This window comes from Aedes albopictus, chromosome 2 (genome assembly GCF_035046485.1).
Source record: "Aedes albopictus strain Foshan chromosome 2, AalbF5, whole genome shotgun sequence".
Classification (NCBI taxonomy): Eukaryota; Metazoa; Arthropoda; class Insecta; order Diptera; family Culicidae; genus Aedes; species Aedes albopictus.
The window spans coordinates 497,193,951-497,212,682 of NC_085137.1; the positions used below are offsets into that span (position 1 = coordinate 497,193,951).

General features: G+C 43.1%; 1 protein-coding gene across 13 annotated transcripts in view; it reads left to right on the forward strand.

Annotated features, from left to right (window-relative positions):
- LOC109408687 (kinesin-like protein KIF13A) overlaps window positions 1-18,732 on the forward strand; it is a 193,114-nt gene that overhangs the window by 168,000 nt on the left and 6,382 nt on the right. For 9 of the 13 annotated variants that reach the window (XM_062854349.1, XM_062854341.1, XM_062854339.1 and 6 more), the window contains 5 exons: window positions 3,437-3,532; window positions 5,198-5,260; window positions 5,454-5,933; window positions 7,918-8,421; window positions 8,486-8,619. In XM_062854349.1, the coding sequence (XP_062710333.1) occupies window positions 3,437-3,532; window positions 5,198-5,260; window positions 5,454-5,933; window positions 7,918-8,421; window positions 8,486-8,619 (1,277 nt within the window). The remainder of the gene's footprint in view (window positions 1-3,436; window positions 3,533-5,197; window positions 5,261-5,453; window positions 5,934-7,917; window positions 8,422-8,485; window positions 8,620-18,732) is intronic. The other 4 variants (XM_062854346.1, XM_062854347.1, XM_062854348.1 and 1 more) reach the window with 3 other exon arrangements.

The following is an 18,732-nucleotide window of genomic DNA, read 5'->3' on the forward strand; positions in this document are numbered from 1 at the left end:
TAAGTCACCAGCTACCTTACATAATATAACTTTGAACTAGCAATTTGTCATGCGGAATTCTATGTTCAGTATTCGAATTGATTTCACAATCCAAAAATTCATTGCCGAACGAATGTGGTTTAATTTTTCTAATGTCGTTTTTGATTCTTTGTAGTAGTGTGCATTCCTAGTCTAGTTAACGGTCCTCCTAGTATGTACCGGGTGTGGCAAATCAGCACTGGGTACAATGGGGAATATGGAGTTCGACGGGCTTCGATGTAGCGTACCCAACGAACAGACTGGCGCTGGTCTTCAAAATCGAGGCAGACACGTACACCGAGGTGCTGGGGGTCATGCGAGGCGAAAATCGTCTCTCACCGTTGGGCGCGGATGTAAAAACATCGACGCACCAGGACTGGAGAGATGATGCTAGTGTTGAATATGAAGGCGGCCAAGAAAGACACCTCCTACAAAGCACTAGCTCAATTGGGCGAAAAAGTGCAGGTAAGATCCCTAACGGCGAAAGCGACTCTCCAGTGTAAAAACATGAACGAGGCAGGCACGCAGGCACGCAGATCGCCACGATCAAGCTCCCCGTAGGTGTCCATACATAGGTATGGTGGCCCGGCATGGGGCACTGCGCTCAGTACTGAATGCTACAGACGGAAGCTGGAAAGTACTTACAGGCTTATGTGCCTGAGGGTTGCGAGCGCGTACCGTACCGTGTCACACGACGCTCTCTGCGTCATTACTGGTATGGTGCCTATCAGCATTCTTATCAGTGAGGACATGGAGTGCTTCGAAATGCGCGGCACAAGAGGCATACGCAGGACTGTCAGGATGGCCTCTATGGTCAAATGGCAGCGCGCGTGGGACAGTTCCACCAAAGGAAGGTGGACCTATAGGTTGATACCGAGGATAGATAGTTGGATTAATAGGCGCCATGGGGAAGTCACATTCCACCTGACACAGGTCCTTACAGGACATGGTTGCTTCCGACAGTATCTACACCGTTTCGGGCATGCGGATTCTCCCGAATGCCCAGTGTGCAATGGTTTAGAGGAAACGGCGGAACACGTTTTGTTCGTGTGCCCGCGTTTTCGCATAATGCGTGACCGCATGCTTGCCACATGCGGGGAGGACACAACTCCGGACAATTTGGTCCAGAGGATGTGTAGGGATGAGTTTGGCTGGAACGCCGTTTCAACGGCTATCACCCATATCGTCTGGGAGCTACAGAGGAGGTGGCGCGTGGACTCGGAGAATGGCTAGTTCAGATGCAGTACAAGAGGTGGTCCAGGGGTTCGGAGTCGGCTTCGTAGGTCATACCGATGCCCTGCGGTCGAGATCGACCCTTACAGCGATTAAGTGGCCGCGGAGAGGAAGTCCCGGTAGCGGTGCTGTCGTGGCGTCGGTCTACTGGGTTGGATCCGAGCCCGCGGTTGGAAAGGGGTCCCCGGCAAGGGTCGGGGTAAGTGAAACCCTGCTGTCTGCAGCCTTCGGGTGCATCTGATAGGGCCTGAAGGGTAGTGATACCCTTCCTTTGCGGGCAGGTCAGATCGGGTTGCACGTGGGCATCAGTTCTTGATGTCTGCAAAGCAGTTGGGCGCGGGCGGAGTTGACCCTGCCCGCCTTCTGAGGACAAAGGGAGTGGCGAGGACCACTCGGGAAACTGGCTAAGCGCCAGCATGCTACCGTGATGGACTCTCCAGAGCGAGTCATCAATGTTCGTTGCTGCTAGGCTACGCAGCTAACCTTGAGGGTGCGATGTGCACTAGCCTCTCTCTGAAGCAATACCTTCTTGGTGGTTCCGGAGAGACGTAGGGTTTGGCGACCATAGGAATGTGTTTAGTGGGTACGAGGAGAGAGTAGTCCTGGCTTTTACTATTGTTGTAGAAGACGGTCTCAGCCCCACACTACCCTCCTTGATGTTAGAGTGTCTGTTTGAAGATTATCCCCCTATGGTTTAGAAGGAAAAAAAGCTCCCCGTAGGTGAGGTGAACAAGGCGACTGCAGTCGAAAAGATCAGGATAGGCTGGTCAGTGTGCCCGCTCTGCAAATACGAGCCGCTAGTGGCGTGTTTCAAATGCTTTGAGTAAGGACATAAGTCGTAGGCGTGTAAAAGACGCGACAGGAACCTCTGCAGGAAGTGCGGAGTGGAGGGCCATATCACCAGGGAGTACAACTCCGAACTAAAATGAATGATTTGCACGACAGAAACCTTGGTGAACTTCACTACTACAGTGATGGTGCCTCAGAGCTGGTACGGGTGATGCGCCCTATTCTATGCGGTTCATGCAGAGATGTTGATGGCTGGTCGGATGTCAAAACTGCCAACGTTCAGCTGGTCAGTTGAGTCGGTTAGTGAGCGTCCAGTAGCGTCTTTCGCTGGCATGCTCGGCTTTCATCAATGCTGCACTAAGTCGTGAGATATCGTAGAGCTGGCGGATATTGCCGGTTGTGGCGGCTTTCACACCTTCGCCAAACAGGGAATCCACCCACACTCGCTTGTTTCGTCTACCTAGCAGCGTTTGGCTTCCTTTTCTGAAGCCGAATACCGTTGACCGGACCCATATTTGGCTGCTTTGATACTTGCCCGCTCTGTCGCGGCCTTTGCTTCTCTACGCTCCTCAATCTTCAGCCAGGTTGTATCCGTGATCAATGAGTTGTTGTTGTTGTTGATAACTGTTTTGACAGTATTGGTTCTACTCTCTATTATTATTCTTCAACCACTTAACCTAATTTACAGCTCTTTTGTCCACTAGGGCACTGCGTGAGCGATTCCAATTAGCAGCTGCACTTACACTTTGTACAGCGCCTAAATGTATTCTGTTCTAATTCTACTATATCGAACTGGTTGCCTTTGCGCTGCTGTCACTTTTCTACCCTGTCTATGGTAGAATGATGAGTACGAGGATGTTGATGTGCGGCTCTTGTTCCTTTTCCAGTCCGATTGAGAGTCCATTATGAGTTGCCGTTAGCCGATATCCAAGTTTCCGGGTCCGTTAGAGCATATGTGGGTCAGGTGTCAGCCGCTCTTGGGGGAAGAGCAGCTGACGAAAAATTGCTAGTGCCGGGGCTGGGATCAAACCCATGACCATCCACTTATGAAGTGAACGTGTCCACTACGCTACGGGCCCGGATTTTTTTTTGGCAGTATTGCAGTAGTTCTCCAGAAGGGTTAATCGAACTCACCCTCGATACGCAACGCTGCCTCGAGATTCTGTATTTATGGGACGGCAACATCAGGATGCTTCAGAAGCTATAGATCATACCTTAGTTGATGTTAGCTCCACGATATAAGTCCTAGACATCAATAATATCGGAGATGTGCCGTCCATCAATCAGAGTGTGGTCGATTTGTGATTGCGTACGTTGTGGTGATAAGAACTCAAAGAAGACGCATGGTTATTTGATCTCGAGTTCCAAATCAATAAAATTTTCATTATATTCACAGCTCAAAGCACCCGTGAAACAAACACGAGTCGACAGAAACTGAAGAACAACACCACTGGCACCAGTGATGAATCGCCAAACTCTTCCTACGGAGCAGGTAAGTTCCAACACTTGTTAGGTATAGCTATATCGAGTAAGTTAAGCCTGGTAGTACACAGTATCAAATATTTAACTGAGCCTGAGGAGCAACCACCTGTCTTAAAATAAAGACAGCTTTATTGACTGTTTTTCTAATCTTGGTCAAATATTTGACACTGCGTACCTTTAGAGTTGCAACCCTCTAATTCGTGGAAAGGACAAAGCTAGCTCGTCCATATGTCTAGGTGCTTTTGAGTTGTACAAAACAGAATAACCCAACATTAACAATCCCAGTATACTTGATAATTACAACGGAGCTACAAACATACAGTGTATCAAACAATTGTCCGTACAGCAATTTTTTGGTCAAAATAATTTTTCATTCAAATGTTTATAACTTTTTTATACGTCAATCAAAAACGCTGGAATTTTGACCAATCATAAACCATATATTGCACCATATATTGCAAAATTTTGAGCGAAATCGAATAAGTTTTCTGAAAGTTATAGAACTTTTAGTAAAACATTTAGGATTTTTGAACACATTTTTAAAACATTATATCTCAATATGTAGTTGATGAATCTTTTTCAATCTTTTTTGTGTTACAGCTTGCACCTGAGGCTTTCACATGCAGCTTTGTTCGAGGTTTTATATTCACTACAAAAAATATGACAAATATGTATATATTCAGAGTATTATTTGGAATTTTATCATATTTTGATCAATAAAAGTGCCAAGTGTTTTCAACTTTTTTAAACTCTCTTAATGTAATATTTTTATACAGGACCTACTAAACAACATATGAAGAGTAGGTCCTATGCATTTTTCGTTCATTTAATGCACTTTTATTGGTAGAAAACGTTTGGCAGATTATATGTTCAAAATATGGTAATTTTTTAAATACCGTCAACTACATAAGAAAATTTTTCATATTTTTTGTAGTGAATATAAAACCTCAAACGAAGCTGCATATGAAAGCCTTAGGTATAAGCTGTAGCACAAAAAATATTGAAAAAGTTTCATCGACTACATATTGAGATTTAATGTTTTAAAAATGTGTTCAAAAATCTTATAAGTTTTAGTAAAAGTTCTATAACTTTCAGAAAACTTATTCGATCACGCTCAAAATTTTACCAATAGAGCAGTAATATATGATTCATGATTGGTCAAAATTTCAGCGGTTTTGAATGACGTATGAAAAAGTTATAAACATTTGAATGAAAAATTATTTTGATAAAAAATTTGCTGTACGGACAATTGTTTGATACACTGTATATGGAATTAAGTGCCATTTAATGCACTCATAGGACTCATAGACACCCCAGTTTCATGGAGATTAGTATTCCGTGTGGTCGCCATTCACCGCTCATGCTCCATTCACCGCTCGTTTCATACGATTTGAATATAAATCGTATGAAACGAGCGATGAATGGCGACCTCACGGTATCTAATACTTAAAACTAATGTTATTTTACTTTGAAAACTTGGGCGTTTACAACTTCACAAAATGATCTAACCATATTAGCACAGAAAAGCCACTGAATGTCACCCAATCACATCAAGGACAACCATACCAACAGAACATCCAGAGAAATCCCATCAAACCAATCAACAAACCCACCGTATTGTATTCTTCTTTCTCTTTTCTTTCTCTTATTTCACAAACACTTTCTTGGAATGCAGCTCGTCCCACATTCCTAAACTTAAACATAAATTTGAACTCCCTGCGATTACAGCCAACCAAGCGTACGTAGCGAACGTGTTTGTTCGATTGATTTCCGTTCTTTTGAGTTTCATTTTCAACTCTTCATTTTAGATCGATGTTGTGTTTCGATGATTGTTTTCCATTTTATTACGATATTTTTATTACAAGTAATGCGGGTTTCAGTCATTGCCTAACTCTTTCATCTTTGTTTTTTTTCCCAACACGAACAAACAGCGTCCCCGGCGGCTAGCAAACTAGCCCAGCGGATGACCACCCTGCACGAGGAACCCCTGATCAAGCAAATCTGCTACGAGGAGGAGGGCGAAGATCGATTCAGCGAACCCGAGTACGCCGATTACGATTTCTACGAGCCCGCCAAAAAGCCGAACCTGTCGAAGATGAAATCCTCCTACACGGTGGAATCGTTCATCGACATCGACAAGCGGCCGCCGACCAACGATCTGGGCGGAAAGTACGGCCCAAGCGCCGCCATGACCAAAGGTAAAATGGGAACCGGAGGTGTTGGTGGTGGTGGTGGTGTTGGTGGCACTGGGACCGGTGGTGGAATTGTGAAAAGCCAAAACATTGCCGCTGGGACGCCCAGCATGAGTTCGTCCACGTCCAGTGGGTACGGTTCGCAGGCCGTTTCATTCAGTAACCTCACCAACGACGATACGTACTCGATCCGGTCGCTTAGCGTCGGAGAAACTCCAGGTGAGTTGGGGATGTGTTGATCGATTCAAGTAACAACAATCGAGGACGAAGTCTATTCTTAGGTGAATTTCTTGATAAATCCATAAAACCGTATACCGTGAGGTCGTTATTCACCACTCGTATCATACGATTTGAAGCGAGGAATGGCGACCTCACGGTATTAATGAAGATTTTATGCAAAATATGCTTCACTATTGTAGCCTTTTTTTAATGAAGCTGTTTTAGGAGGCTACCGATTAACCTCCAACAAGCTGCTCAGCTTATAAAATATACTTTTGTACGAACTTCTGTTTATTTGGGATGATTCTAGTCATTCCAAACAACCATTATGCCAAATAGCAAAGTTGAAGTCTGGGGTCTCCAGTTAGCCTAGTGGTTAAGGCTATGGATCGCCAATCCGGAGGCGGCGGGTTCGATTCCCGTTCCAGTCGGAAAAATTTTCTCGACTACCTGGGCATAGTGTATCATTGTACTTGCCTCACAATATACAAATTCATGCAATGGCAGGCAAAGAAAGCCCTTGAATTAATAACTGTGGAAGTGCTTCAAAGAACACTAAGTTGAAGCGAGGCAAGCCAAGCCCCAGTGCGGACGTAGAGCCATAAAGAAGAAGAAGAAGAAGCAATGTTGAAGATGTGATTGTAATGTCAATCGTCTTATGCTTAACTTTTATTCATTGAATACCCTCAATGACCGATACATATATATATTAGGCCTGTCCAGCTTTTCAAAAATGTTCTCTGATTCTCAAGTCCACCCCCATATTTTGATTGGCATCCTAAAAGAAGTAACTGGTCAAAATTTCAGCCAAATCCAATGAAATTAAGAGGTGCATCAAATCAATTTTGTGTTTTTCGACTATTTTTGAACTTCAAAAAATCATAACTACACTAACACATGTCAAAACTTAATTCTTTCGGCAGATATTGAAAGCTATACTTGTTTGCTACAACTTCTCCGAACAACGTGTGCCAATAAAATTGAAGGAAACATGTGTAATTATCACAATTGTGACCAGAAAAACCTTAAAAAGTTGATTTTTTGATAGATTTTGTTCTGGAACACCCTAATATACGTAATAAGTTTGATATTTTAAAACGGCATCATATTCTCTCATATTTTTTGGTTATTTGCTTCACTGACATCAATGCTGTAGGAGTTGAGCAAAAAATATTAAAATTCGGGAAAGCCAAATGTGGCCTAAAAACTAACTTTTTGGAGGCAATCACGCTGTGGCGCGAAATTGTACTGAACGTAGTAGCTTTGCTTCCTTGTAGTTTGCCTTAGCTACCCCCTATCACGGGTGATAACAAACAAGCGTGATGACAGGTGTTGGCTATCATATCAGTGCTGACGCGATGCCATTTTTTGCGCGTCAAAGCGTGATTGCACCCGAAAAGCTAGTTTTTAGGCCACATTTGGCTTTCACGAATTATAGTAATTTTTGCTCAACTCCTACAGCATTGGTGTCAAAGAAGCAAATAACCAAAAAACATGGGAGAATATGATGCCGTTTTGAAAAATCCAACTTATTACGTATATTAGGGTGTTCCAGAACAAAATCCATCAAATAATCAACTTTTTAAGGCCTTTCTGATTACAAATGTGATAATTACACATGTTTCCATCAATTTTATTGGCACACGTTGTTCGCAGAAGTTGTAGCAAACAAGCATAGCTTTCCATTTCTGCCAAAAGAATTAAGTTTTGACATGTTTTAGTGTAGTTATGATTTTTTGAAGTTCAAAAATAGTCGAAAAACACAAAATTGATTTGATGCACCTCTTAATTTCAATGGATTGGGCTGAAATTTTGACCAGTTGCTTCTTTTAGGATGCTAATCAAAATATGGGGGTGGACTTGAGAATCAGAGAACATTTTTGAAAAGCTGGACAGGCCTAATATATATATATATATATGTACCTATAAAATTGTTGAAGAAAAAGCGTTTAATGTAGTCAAATCCCATTTCCAATCCTTACAGAAACCATGTCACCGTCCAACATGAGAAACGACCACACCAATGCCAAATCGGCCGATTGCTACACCCCGGCGGAGATCAGCAGCGGCTTCAATGCCAGTGCAATCAGCAGCGAATTCCCCAAGCGGGTGAATCCCTTCCTGAAGGACGTTGCCAACTTTGATCAGCTGAATGGCAATCGAGGCGAAGGCGATGGCGAAGAACAGGACGACGACGAAGACGAGCGGTCAGCTGTTGAACTCCAGCGAATGTACAACAATAACCTCAAGCGAGCCAGTGAACCGGCGATTTTGAACACCACGTCCTGCACCGAGATGATGATCAACGAAGAGGATGAAGGCGTTGATGAACAGGCCGAGCTCGAGGGAGACGACGAGGAGGAGGAAGAAATGACCAGGACGATTGAGGAAGTCGGACAAGAACAGCTGCAACAGCAGGAAGATAGCAATCTGAATGAAACCGTTGATGAGGAGAACAACAGTTCAAAATTGATGAGTGATTCGGATGGTACGGTTTGATTAGTGATGTGTTTCTTGGATGGATGATTTACGCTTCTTTGGAATGTTTTCAGTTATGGAAAGCAGTTTTACGACACCCAGCAAGCATGAGAACATTCCCGATTGGGTTGTGGTTGGCGAGTCGGTACAGATAAGGCCCTACAATACCAGTGGCGTGATTGCGTTCATTGGCGGAACTCATTTTCAGGTAAGGTCCAATTTAGTGTGCATACACACATACGTGCATTTATTTGCTCAACCAGGGCTGAAAATCGTCGTCGTCCGAGCAGAAAAGTCGACGACAAGAATGAAAACTAGGCAGCCATCGTTGCTCGTTGCACGTCGGATCAGGGATGAGAAATGTACTGAAAAAAAAACGGTTACCGGCTGTACATTTGACATTTTTCCACACGAATATTACAGGCCGAGCCAAACTCAAACTGTTCGAAAAATAAATGTCATAACATTTTTTTTCTGCAGCCTTCTTCCTCAAAAAGGTTTCCAAGTGCGAGAGCGCCAGTACTCGAGCACAACGACGACATAAATTCCTGTCTCTCCCATTTTCGCATTTTTCTGCGTTTCAAACCGCTTCTAGACAAACTTCTTTACATGCATCACAAAGCTAGGAGTGTGCTCTAGCCATTTGTGCAAATCGATTTAAATTATTTATTAAAACAAGTGAGTTATTAGCAGTTGAAAATATTTGACATTTTTCGCAATCACTAGCCTTAGTATGACTGCTCATAAATATTTTCGTGAGGAAGCGAAAACCATCAAGCGTCTGCTTGATTGCCGTCGGCGCGGCGTCTGATGGTATTGGTGCTGCCGTTGTTTTGTTTTTTATTTTACTCGATACCGCCGATGAACGGAAAAGAGAAAAAAGTATTTTTGCCATCCCTGCGTCGCATTACTCATTTTAGCCAGCGAATCGTGAAGGGCTTATGTAGTGAAGAAAAAAAGATTTTCAATATAAAAAAATAGATTTTTATAAAATAAAAATTGCATCTGGAATCAAATAACAAAACTCTAGATTGCCAATCCAGCACTCTTACATTCTGAGGTTCCACCGTTCCACACCAATATATGCGCCGAAACGAGAAGGACGATTGTCAGCCCTGTGTACAACATTACAATTGGGATAACACGTAATCAATAATAGTATGTACGCTAGCGTGGTTCAAAAAATCGTTTTTGCTCTACACCGCTCATTCGAATCGTAACCAGATTCTAAGCCTTCTCCCAAAAAATGAGCTGATTTGGTTGAAAATTGAGAGTGCACAAGCTCTTCAAAGTTTGTATGGGAATTACTATGGGAAAAGGACGTTTTTCATTCAATTGACCGTAGCATTTCCCCAAGTGCACAACAGTGTTAGTTGACCCTTGGTTCTCCTAGGCTACTTTATCAGCTACAACTTTGCCGAAGACCACATTCAAATCGGACGCCTCATTAATTTGTTATCGATTTTTATCCAGAATGAAAATGGGGGAGTTAGCTTACCTACAGTGTCGGACGTAGCAGTAGGAACACTAGCTGGCTGGTAGTCTTGCTGTTTGGTTCGACACTGTATTCTTCCGGCCATCACATCTTGTAGTTTTTATACTCCTGTATATTAATGATCGTGATGTGACACCTGGTGCTGAAAGAGCACTGATTATCTGACAATCCAATTTGCCCGGATTGTGTGTCTCAGAAGATTACTCCAAATAATATTCCGTCAAAGTATCACAAAGAATATAGTTGACAATTTGCCTTATTGACGGTATGGAGTTAATCCCTGAGCTGTAGATGTTAGAGGGACAACGATCTCCTATTATTATTATTTTGTGCCAGCCTAATGGTTGTACCAGCCTAATGTTGTTTTCTCTGCTGGCTACGCATGGTGCGCCATTTTTGTAATTCCAAAAAGTTAACTCGCTGTGTACGCATCGTTGTGTTAATAAATCTTTAGTTATACGTTATTAATTTAAACTCTAGACTTTCATTCCACTGCAAACCTCATCCCAATAGGTTTTGGGTCCAGTGAACGTGGAAAGTACGTGAGTTTCGTCGTCGCGAGTGTGAATTGTGTGGACGTTTGTCGGTCCGGGAAAATCGTGTTCGATCGTGTCGAAAAGACAAGATGGCGGATTCGAAAGTTCCGGTGGATAAGCTAAACGACCAGAACTACGCGATCTGGAAGTTTAAGGTGCGACTTTTGTTGACGCGGGAGAAAGTGTTGGATGTGGTGACGAATCCGAAGCCGGCGAATGCGGATGCAGCCTGGGTCGAAAACGACGAGAAGGCGCAGGCAATTATCGGATTGGCACTGGAAGACGGCCAACTGATCCATGTGATGCAAAAGTCCACGGCGAAGGAGATGTGGGATGCTCTGAAAGATTATCACGAGCGTTCTTCTCTTTCGAGCATAATTCACGTCGTGCGTCAGTTAATAACGTTGCGGATGCCGGACGACGGGGACATGGCGGAACATCTCAAGCAGATGACGGCGTTGCGGATTCGTCTGTCTGCTTTGGGCGAGGATGTGAAAGACCACTGGTTCGTGGCTCTGATGCTGTCCAGCCTGCCGGAGTCCTACGGCGGATTGATCATGGCGCTCGAAAGTCGACCGGATGCGGATTTGACCATCGATTTCGTGAAGGGGAAGCTGCTCGACGAGGGAAGACGTCGGGTGGAGAATGCGTCATCGAGCGAGAAAGTTTTGGTGACCGGATCGTGGAAGAAGAATTCGGCGGTGGAGCCAAAAGTGAAGAAGGGAAGGTTGTGCCATTATTGCAAGAAGGAGGGGCACATCCGACGCGACTGCCGGAAAATGGTGCAAGATCAACAGGAGAAGGAAAAGTCCCAGCAAGCAAACATCGTGGGGAAAGCGAAGTCGGAGTATGTGTCTCTGTGCGAGGCAAGTCAAGAGCTGGTGTGGTTACTGGCTCTGTTCAAGGATCTTGGCGTGCAACAAGGTGGTCCTGTTACTATCCGAGAGGACAACCAAAGTTGCATACAGTTCGTTGGTGCGGAAAGGTCAACCCGTCGTTCCAAACACATCGAAACCAAGCAGCAATACGTGAAGGAACTGTTCGAGAACAACGTGTTGAACCTGGAGTACTGTTCGACGGACGAAATGGCGGCAGATATACTGACGAAACCGCTTGGTAGCGTCAAGCATCGGAAGCTGGCCGGAATGCTGGGTCTATCGCCCTGATGGACTCGTTCGTTGAGGAGGAGTGTTAGAGGGACAACGATCTCCTATTATTATTATTTTGTGCCAGCCTAATGGTTGTACCAGCCTAATGTTGTTTTCTCTGCTGGCTACGCATGGTGCGCCATTTTTGTAATTCCAAAAAATTAACTCGCTGTGTACGCATCGTTGTGTTAATAAATCTTTAGTTATACGTTATTAATTTAAACTCTAGACTTTCATTCCACTGCAAACCTCATCCCAATAGTAGATACAAGGCCAAGTTCCCCTGGCAAGGTGCCAAATTGGTAAGCTTGGATTATTGTTTATTGTCAAGCGTCGTAGTAAACTAATCATTAGAATAATGATTGAGGGGGTTAGTAGCAAACGGATGTAAGTGACATAATCCCACTTTCGAGCAAATGTGGTTTAAAGTTTTTCATCAATTTTTCATCTCATACAAAATGTATGGAGTCTCAAAATCGACCCAATTCTCAATGATTTATTGTAATTTTTCTATTCATCGAAAAAATAGTCTTAAAAAAGTTCCTGACAGGTTGAAACCTGAAGAATTTTTTGATATGTTCAGCTCAAAATCGACAAAATGGTCACTTTACACCCCTTTGATTCTGGGCCCCTCAATTTATTTCTCAAATATTTCTTTTTCTCTTCTGGCTTCATCCTATCCAACGTGACCCTATCCGACTCCAAATAATCACACTGTTGTCTATTCACACGCTTGATGTTGCCATGCCTCCAGCATGAATTTAAGCACTGTCGCATGACCTAACAACAGTTGACTAAGTTCGTACACTTTAATTTCTAAAAAACGGTGAAAAGGAAAAAAACCGCATCTATCTTGTAGCATATAAAGTAGAACCTAGTAATTATTATTTATACCGATTAAGAATTGCATTCTGCAAATTGCATTGTTGAAAACACTATACTAATATATGTGGGCCGCGGAGCTGTGCGGTCCAGCATTTCCTTTATTTTTGTCTTTATTCCAGAAAACGCCTTTGTTTTGAAGACTTCCTATCCTGGTACACTTACGAAGTTCCCCAATACAAACGGGAATTATCCGGAGCAATCAAGTTAAGTACAAACTTTTATAAACAGGCACGCAACTCTTTCTACTACTATGCAAATAGAATATTCATGTGTTTGCTTGTTCATGACTTTCGTGTCGGCGCGGAATATTTTCCTGCCGTACTTTACATTTCTTCAATTCATCTTTAAATTTTGTATAAAAACTTGTATCTCAATTATTTCCATCATATTAGTTTTCTGATATTTCAGAATTCTCAAAGCATTATGGTAGAAAGAGTTGGTGTCATGATCTATGCAAAACTTGAAACTGAAAACTCCTTATTTCCCCCTAAGGGTTATAGGGAGGGGCGGGACATTCGAGCCTACTCATCAGTGGAAAGGACTTGCTATGCTAATCGGTTTAGCATAGGGCAGATACAAGTCTACTGGTAGACGTATCGCCCAGCGATTCAACGCAGATTGGCCACGGCCCGGGGGTGCGTTGATTATAACAGAATAACAGAATAACAGATTTTTATCCAGAATGAAAATCTTTGATCATGATGATTACACTATTCGATGGGCATCACTGCAATTTGCCTTGAAACATAGTAGCCATGATTTATGTGCGCTATCTTTGGCGCACGCTATGTCTGAACCAGCAGATTATAAAAATTGAATGTACATCGGATTTTTTTCCGCAGAACATCAGTATTCAACCTATATTTTCATTTGCAGAAGGTTTAAAAATATTCTATCGGTGAAAATTTTTCCATGCATTTTGTATGGGAGAGAAATTGGCCGAAAACGAGAGTTTAATGCAAATTTGTATGAAAAACAGCTAAAAAGATGAAAAAATCAAAATTTCCCCGATGAAATATTTTAAAAGTTTCTGCATATGATAATATAGCATGAATTCTAATATTCTGTGGAAAGAAACCCGATGTACATTCAATTTTTATAATCTGCTGGTTCAGACATAGCGTGTGGCGCCATGTGCAGCAATGTTGCCTGCTGGGAAGCTGAACGATCACTGTTAAAGTTTCTGCAGTTGGATAAAAATCGATAACTAATTAATGAGGCGTCCGATTTGAATGTGGTCTTCGGCAAAGTTGTAGCTGATAGAGTAGCCTAGGAGAACCAAGGGTCAACTAACACTCTAGTGCACTTGGGGAAATGCTACGGTCAATTGAATGAAAAACGTCCTTTTCCCATAGTAATTCCCATACAAACTTTGAAGAGCTTGTGCACTCTCAATTTTCAACCAAATCAGCTCATTTTTTGGGAGAAGGCTTAGAATCTGGTTATGAATCGAATAAGCGGTGTGGAGAAAAAACGATTTTTTGAACCACGCTAATGTACGCCTATCGTGCTCTTAGCGCTCCACGCCTTTTTGTGCCAACCGGCTCAGTAGCGAATACCAACTTTGCGGGGTTGTTATCCGGCATTCTTGTAACATGTCCTACGCACCGTATCCTTTCGGCTTTTGCCGACTTCATTATGCTGGGTTCGCTGTAAAGTGCAGCGAGCTCATCACACAACATTCTCTTGCGCACCGACGAAGATCATCCTTAGCACGCGTCGCTCGAAAACTTTGAGTGCTTGCAGATCCTGCTTGAACATGGTGCATGTCACGTGTCCACAGAGGACCACCTGTCTTATAAGCGTTTTGTACGCGGTGCATTTGGGGCAACTTTCACTGACCATCTAATTTTACGACTCACATTGTTGTCAGCCGTCGCGTCAGTAAGCATCCAAGGTAGACGAATTTCTCCGCTACATCAAAGGTATCCTCGTCTCTCGTGTTCGGTTCCACCTACAAGCATTAACTTTGATTTTGACACATTTGCCACTAACCTTTGCCGCTTCGCGTGTTAGGCAGGTGCACATATCTAGTATACCATTACGAATATTTTGGCGATAATTCCATGTCGTCCGCAATGGTATTAACAGCCTTCTGGAGAATTTACCGGACGGTAAACATCTACCCCGTGGTCAACCAGCAGTCGATAAAGCCCACGAACTCATTCATTTTAGGTGACCGACGACGGTTGATGATCCGGTGGCACTTGTAGGCGGCATTGAAATGATGATCGATTTGAAGTTCTCACATTCCAAATGGTTGCCTTTTTTGTGAATGGAGCAGATTATCCCTTCTTTCCATTTCTCCATTAACTGTTCGGTTTTGCAGATCTTGACTATCATCCAACTTTTCAGGCCAGATGAGATCAGCTTTGATACACCATCTGCTTCTTTGTTGCTTTTGAGCTGGTGAGATGCATCCTTAACATCCCTCAGCGTGAGAGGCCATTTCCGTCTTCTGTTGCACTGATGAAGTCGTTTCTTTCGTTGCCTTGTTCTTCCTTGTTTACATTCTCCACACCATTCAGGTGCTCATCGAAGTGCTGCTTCCAGGTTTCAATCATCTCACGTCCGTCCGTCAGGTCAGGAGGCTCCCATCTTTATACTTGCAGATTTCGGCTCGCGGCACCAACCGTTGCGGGTCTTGGAAATGGCACAGCAGCTCCATTTCTTCACACTCCACTTCTTTCAGGCGGCTTCCGAAAAAGGCGGGTCTGTTGTTTCCGCTTCTGTTTGTAACAACATTACCGCTCACGCTGTGTCGAGACTCTGTGTGTTTGCAGAAGCGACATCCGATTGGTTCAGTCGCTCTAGATCGCCGGTCACGAAGATGGCAAAATCAATAAGTCGTTGGTCGTTTTCTTTTGTTAGTTGAAATGCGCTGAACTGAACTTTCCAATAGTCGGTTTGAACCCCCCCCCCCCATCTGGCCTACCTGAGCGTTTAGGCAAAGATGTCCGATTGATCTCCTCAGCATGATCATTAGCGTGGGTCATAGAGGTCGTTTTTTCAGATCAAGGTTTTTTGACTCCATTTCGGGTCCTGAACGACTGTACAAAATTTGAGCGCGATCAGTCATGCCTACATTCTGCGCATCGCGATTGAAATTTGTATGGGATTTTATATGGGAAAACTCATTTTTTGCATTTTCCCTATAAAAGAATAAAATTATTCTGAAAGTATTAAACCGATTATGTAAAAAAATAGCCTCAGATGTCCTGAAAAACTTTGCCGAAGACCGCAAAGCGATCCGAGTCTTCTAACAAAAGATATAACTTACTGAGTGCCTGAGTGCGCTTATCTTTTAACATTTAAAGGAATAACATCAATAATAAAATCTCAATTTTTGGCCTGACTTTCGAAAAGTGCATCTTTTTTCACATACATCGGATCGCCTTGCGGTCTTCGACAAAGTTTTTCGACACATCCTGGGCTATACATTAGCGGTTATATGGTATAATACAATTTTGAGCAACTTTCAAGAAAAATACGAAAAAGTATGATTTCCCACGTAAAATCCCATACAAACTTCAATCGCGATGCGCAAAATGTAGGCTAAAGCAATCATGTCCAATTTTTCACAGTTATTTGGGACCTCAAAGTGCATCATAAAAACTTTGATCTGATTAAATCTGATCAATTTTAAATTTTCCCATACAACGTTGACCCACCCTAATGATCATGTTCAATACCCGAGTAGGTGGAAAAATCTGATCAATAGCATATTCAGTTATGATTGATTGAATTACTGAATGAGCATAGATGACCGCACAATTCGTAGTTGCTACTCCGTGATTGACTAGAGCAATCGAAATTGCACAAGGAACCAATTAATAGGGCTTGGGACTAGCTTACTATTCTCAATGTACACAGTTCGAGAGCTCTCAACTTTAATAGGGTCAATAACGGCGCCGGCCACGTCCTTACGGTCATCGAGGCTGGGAGGGAATGTTAGTAAGACAAACGTTGTTATAAAGACCGCGAATCGCTGCATCTCCACGTTTGTCTCAGGAAGGATTTTTTTGTTAGTAGGGTAAGGTACATTGTCAGTCCGGGAGTCACCTATGGTTGGTGATATGATTTGACAATGGATCAATATACACAAACCGCCGTTAACAACCGACTACTTTTCGACGCAAAAACTAGCCATAAAGAAAATTCTATCGCGCGTCTCCACTCCACTAGGGAGCAGAAACCTTTAGTCTATTCCACACAGAAATACACTGAACGCGACTCACTTGTCGGCGCCCCGCGCCCGGATTTTTTTTTCAACCGGCGAGCCCTAAAAATGTATTGGGAACTAGCGCCGACGGGAAGCGAAAAATTCGGAACCGACTCGATCCACGACGCGTCCACCGCACACTCACCGCCGTCGAAATGCTCACTTCGGAATACAAAATCGAAAGAGAAAAAATCGAACCACCGAAGAAAACGCGCGCGAACTGGCACCCGGACGAAACCCTACCACACACTGGTCTATGATTGATTGAATTACTGAAGAACAAAAACTGATATTGGTTTGATTGATATAAGAGGTAAAAGCACAGAAATAATAGCAAAATCTAATATGGTGAACTACTCAATAATAGCTCGTTAAGATATTACAAGATCAAAACAATAGCAGACAAGATTTGTCACTTTTTTCTAGAAAAAAAAAATAAAAAAATGTCAGCATGCAGCATTGAACCTACGACCTTAGGATTCACAGGCGCCGATGCTTACCACTCAACTGTGGCTCACTGTTGAGAATAACATGGGAATAAGAGCATGCGGTTTTTCGTTTCCACAGCTCAGAGAGGGGCACATGGTATTTCACTAACATTGTGCCATCTCTATGGGTGTATGTGTTTCATTTCGTGCAGAAGAGCTAAACTTGTTCTTATGTTGAAATTTTCAGCTATTTCGGCAAGAACAAAAACTGATATCATATCACTTGGCATCTGGGAGGAGATTTACGTTGGCAACCCTGCGGAGTATTCTGGACCCCTCTGAAAGGAGGAAGATCCTTTCACTTCATGAGGCTTTATCGGCGCACGCAGTGGCTTTTCTACAGATGGCTGCAGATATGAGTTACCGAAAAGGTAGTATATCTACTTTAGAGTACGCAGAGTCTGCCGGGGTTGACGGTAGCAGACCTGTTATGATCCTTACATAGTTGTTGTACATGGGTGTGAGGCTCGGAGGAGTTTCCCAGTTGCGATACAGGTCAATTGTAGTTCGTAGGGCTTTAGACTGCTGCTTTTGGTCTCGGTTCATATTATTTTTTTATTCTTCAATCACTTAACTTAATTTACAGCTCTTTTGTCCACTAGGGCACTGCGTGAGCCATTCCAATTGGAAGTTGTATTTACACTTACAGCGCCTAAATGTATTCTATTCTAATTCTACTACACTGAGAAATATTTCTACTCAATGGCTGAGTTGGGCTTACTCAGAAATCGAAAAATCCTTTGTTTTCTTACTCAGTTTCTGTTAAAAGTGGGACAACCCATTGGCAATGGGTTGTCCCACTTTTAGCTGAAACTGAGTAAGAATACAAAGGATTTTTCGATTTCTGAGTAAGGCCAACTCAGTCACTGAGTAGAATTTTTTCTCTGTGTATATCGAACTGGTTGCCTTTACGCTGCTGTCACTTTTCTACCCTGTCCGTGGTGTTGATATGTACACTGAGAAATATTTCTACTCAATGGCTGAGTTGGGCTTACTCAGAAATCGAAAAATCCTTTGTTTTCTTACTCAGTTTCTGTTAAAAGTGGGACAACCCATTGGCAATGGGTTGTCCCACTTTTAGCTGAAACTGAGTAAGAATACAAAGGATTTTTCGATTTCTGAGTAAGGCCAACTCAGTCACTGAGTAGAATTTTTTCTCTGTGTAGCTGTTCATTGTTCCTTTTTCCAGTCCGGTTGGTGGTGCATAATATTGCCGTTCGCCGATGTCCAAGTATCCGGGTCCATTTGAGCCATGGGCTCAGAAGAGGGTCAGTGTCAGCTGCTCTCAGGGGGAAAGAGCATCAACTGACGAAAGTGCCGGAGCTGGGATCGAACCCATGACCATCTGCTTATGAGGCAAAAGTGTGACCAATTGCACCACGGGGCCCGGCAACTTTCATATTATTCTGTTGCTAATTTTCCGTTGCTATTTTTTACGGCTGGCTCGCAGGGCCGGCCATCAACCCTCGGATATTCTTTTCGGAGTATCATATGATGCACAGTTGAGAATAGAGTTCTTCACCGGCACTCGATCAGTTGCCCCTAAC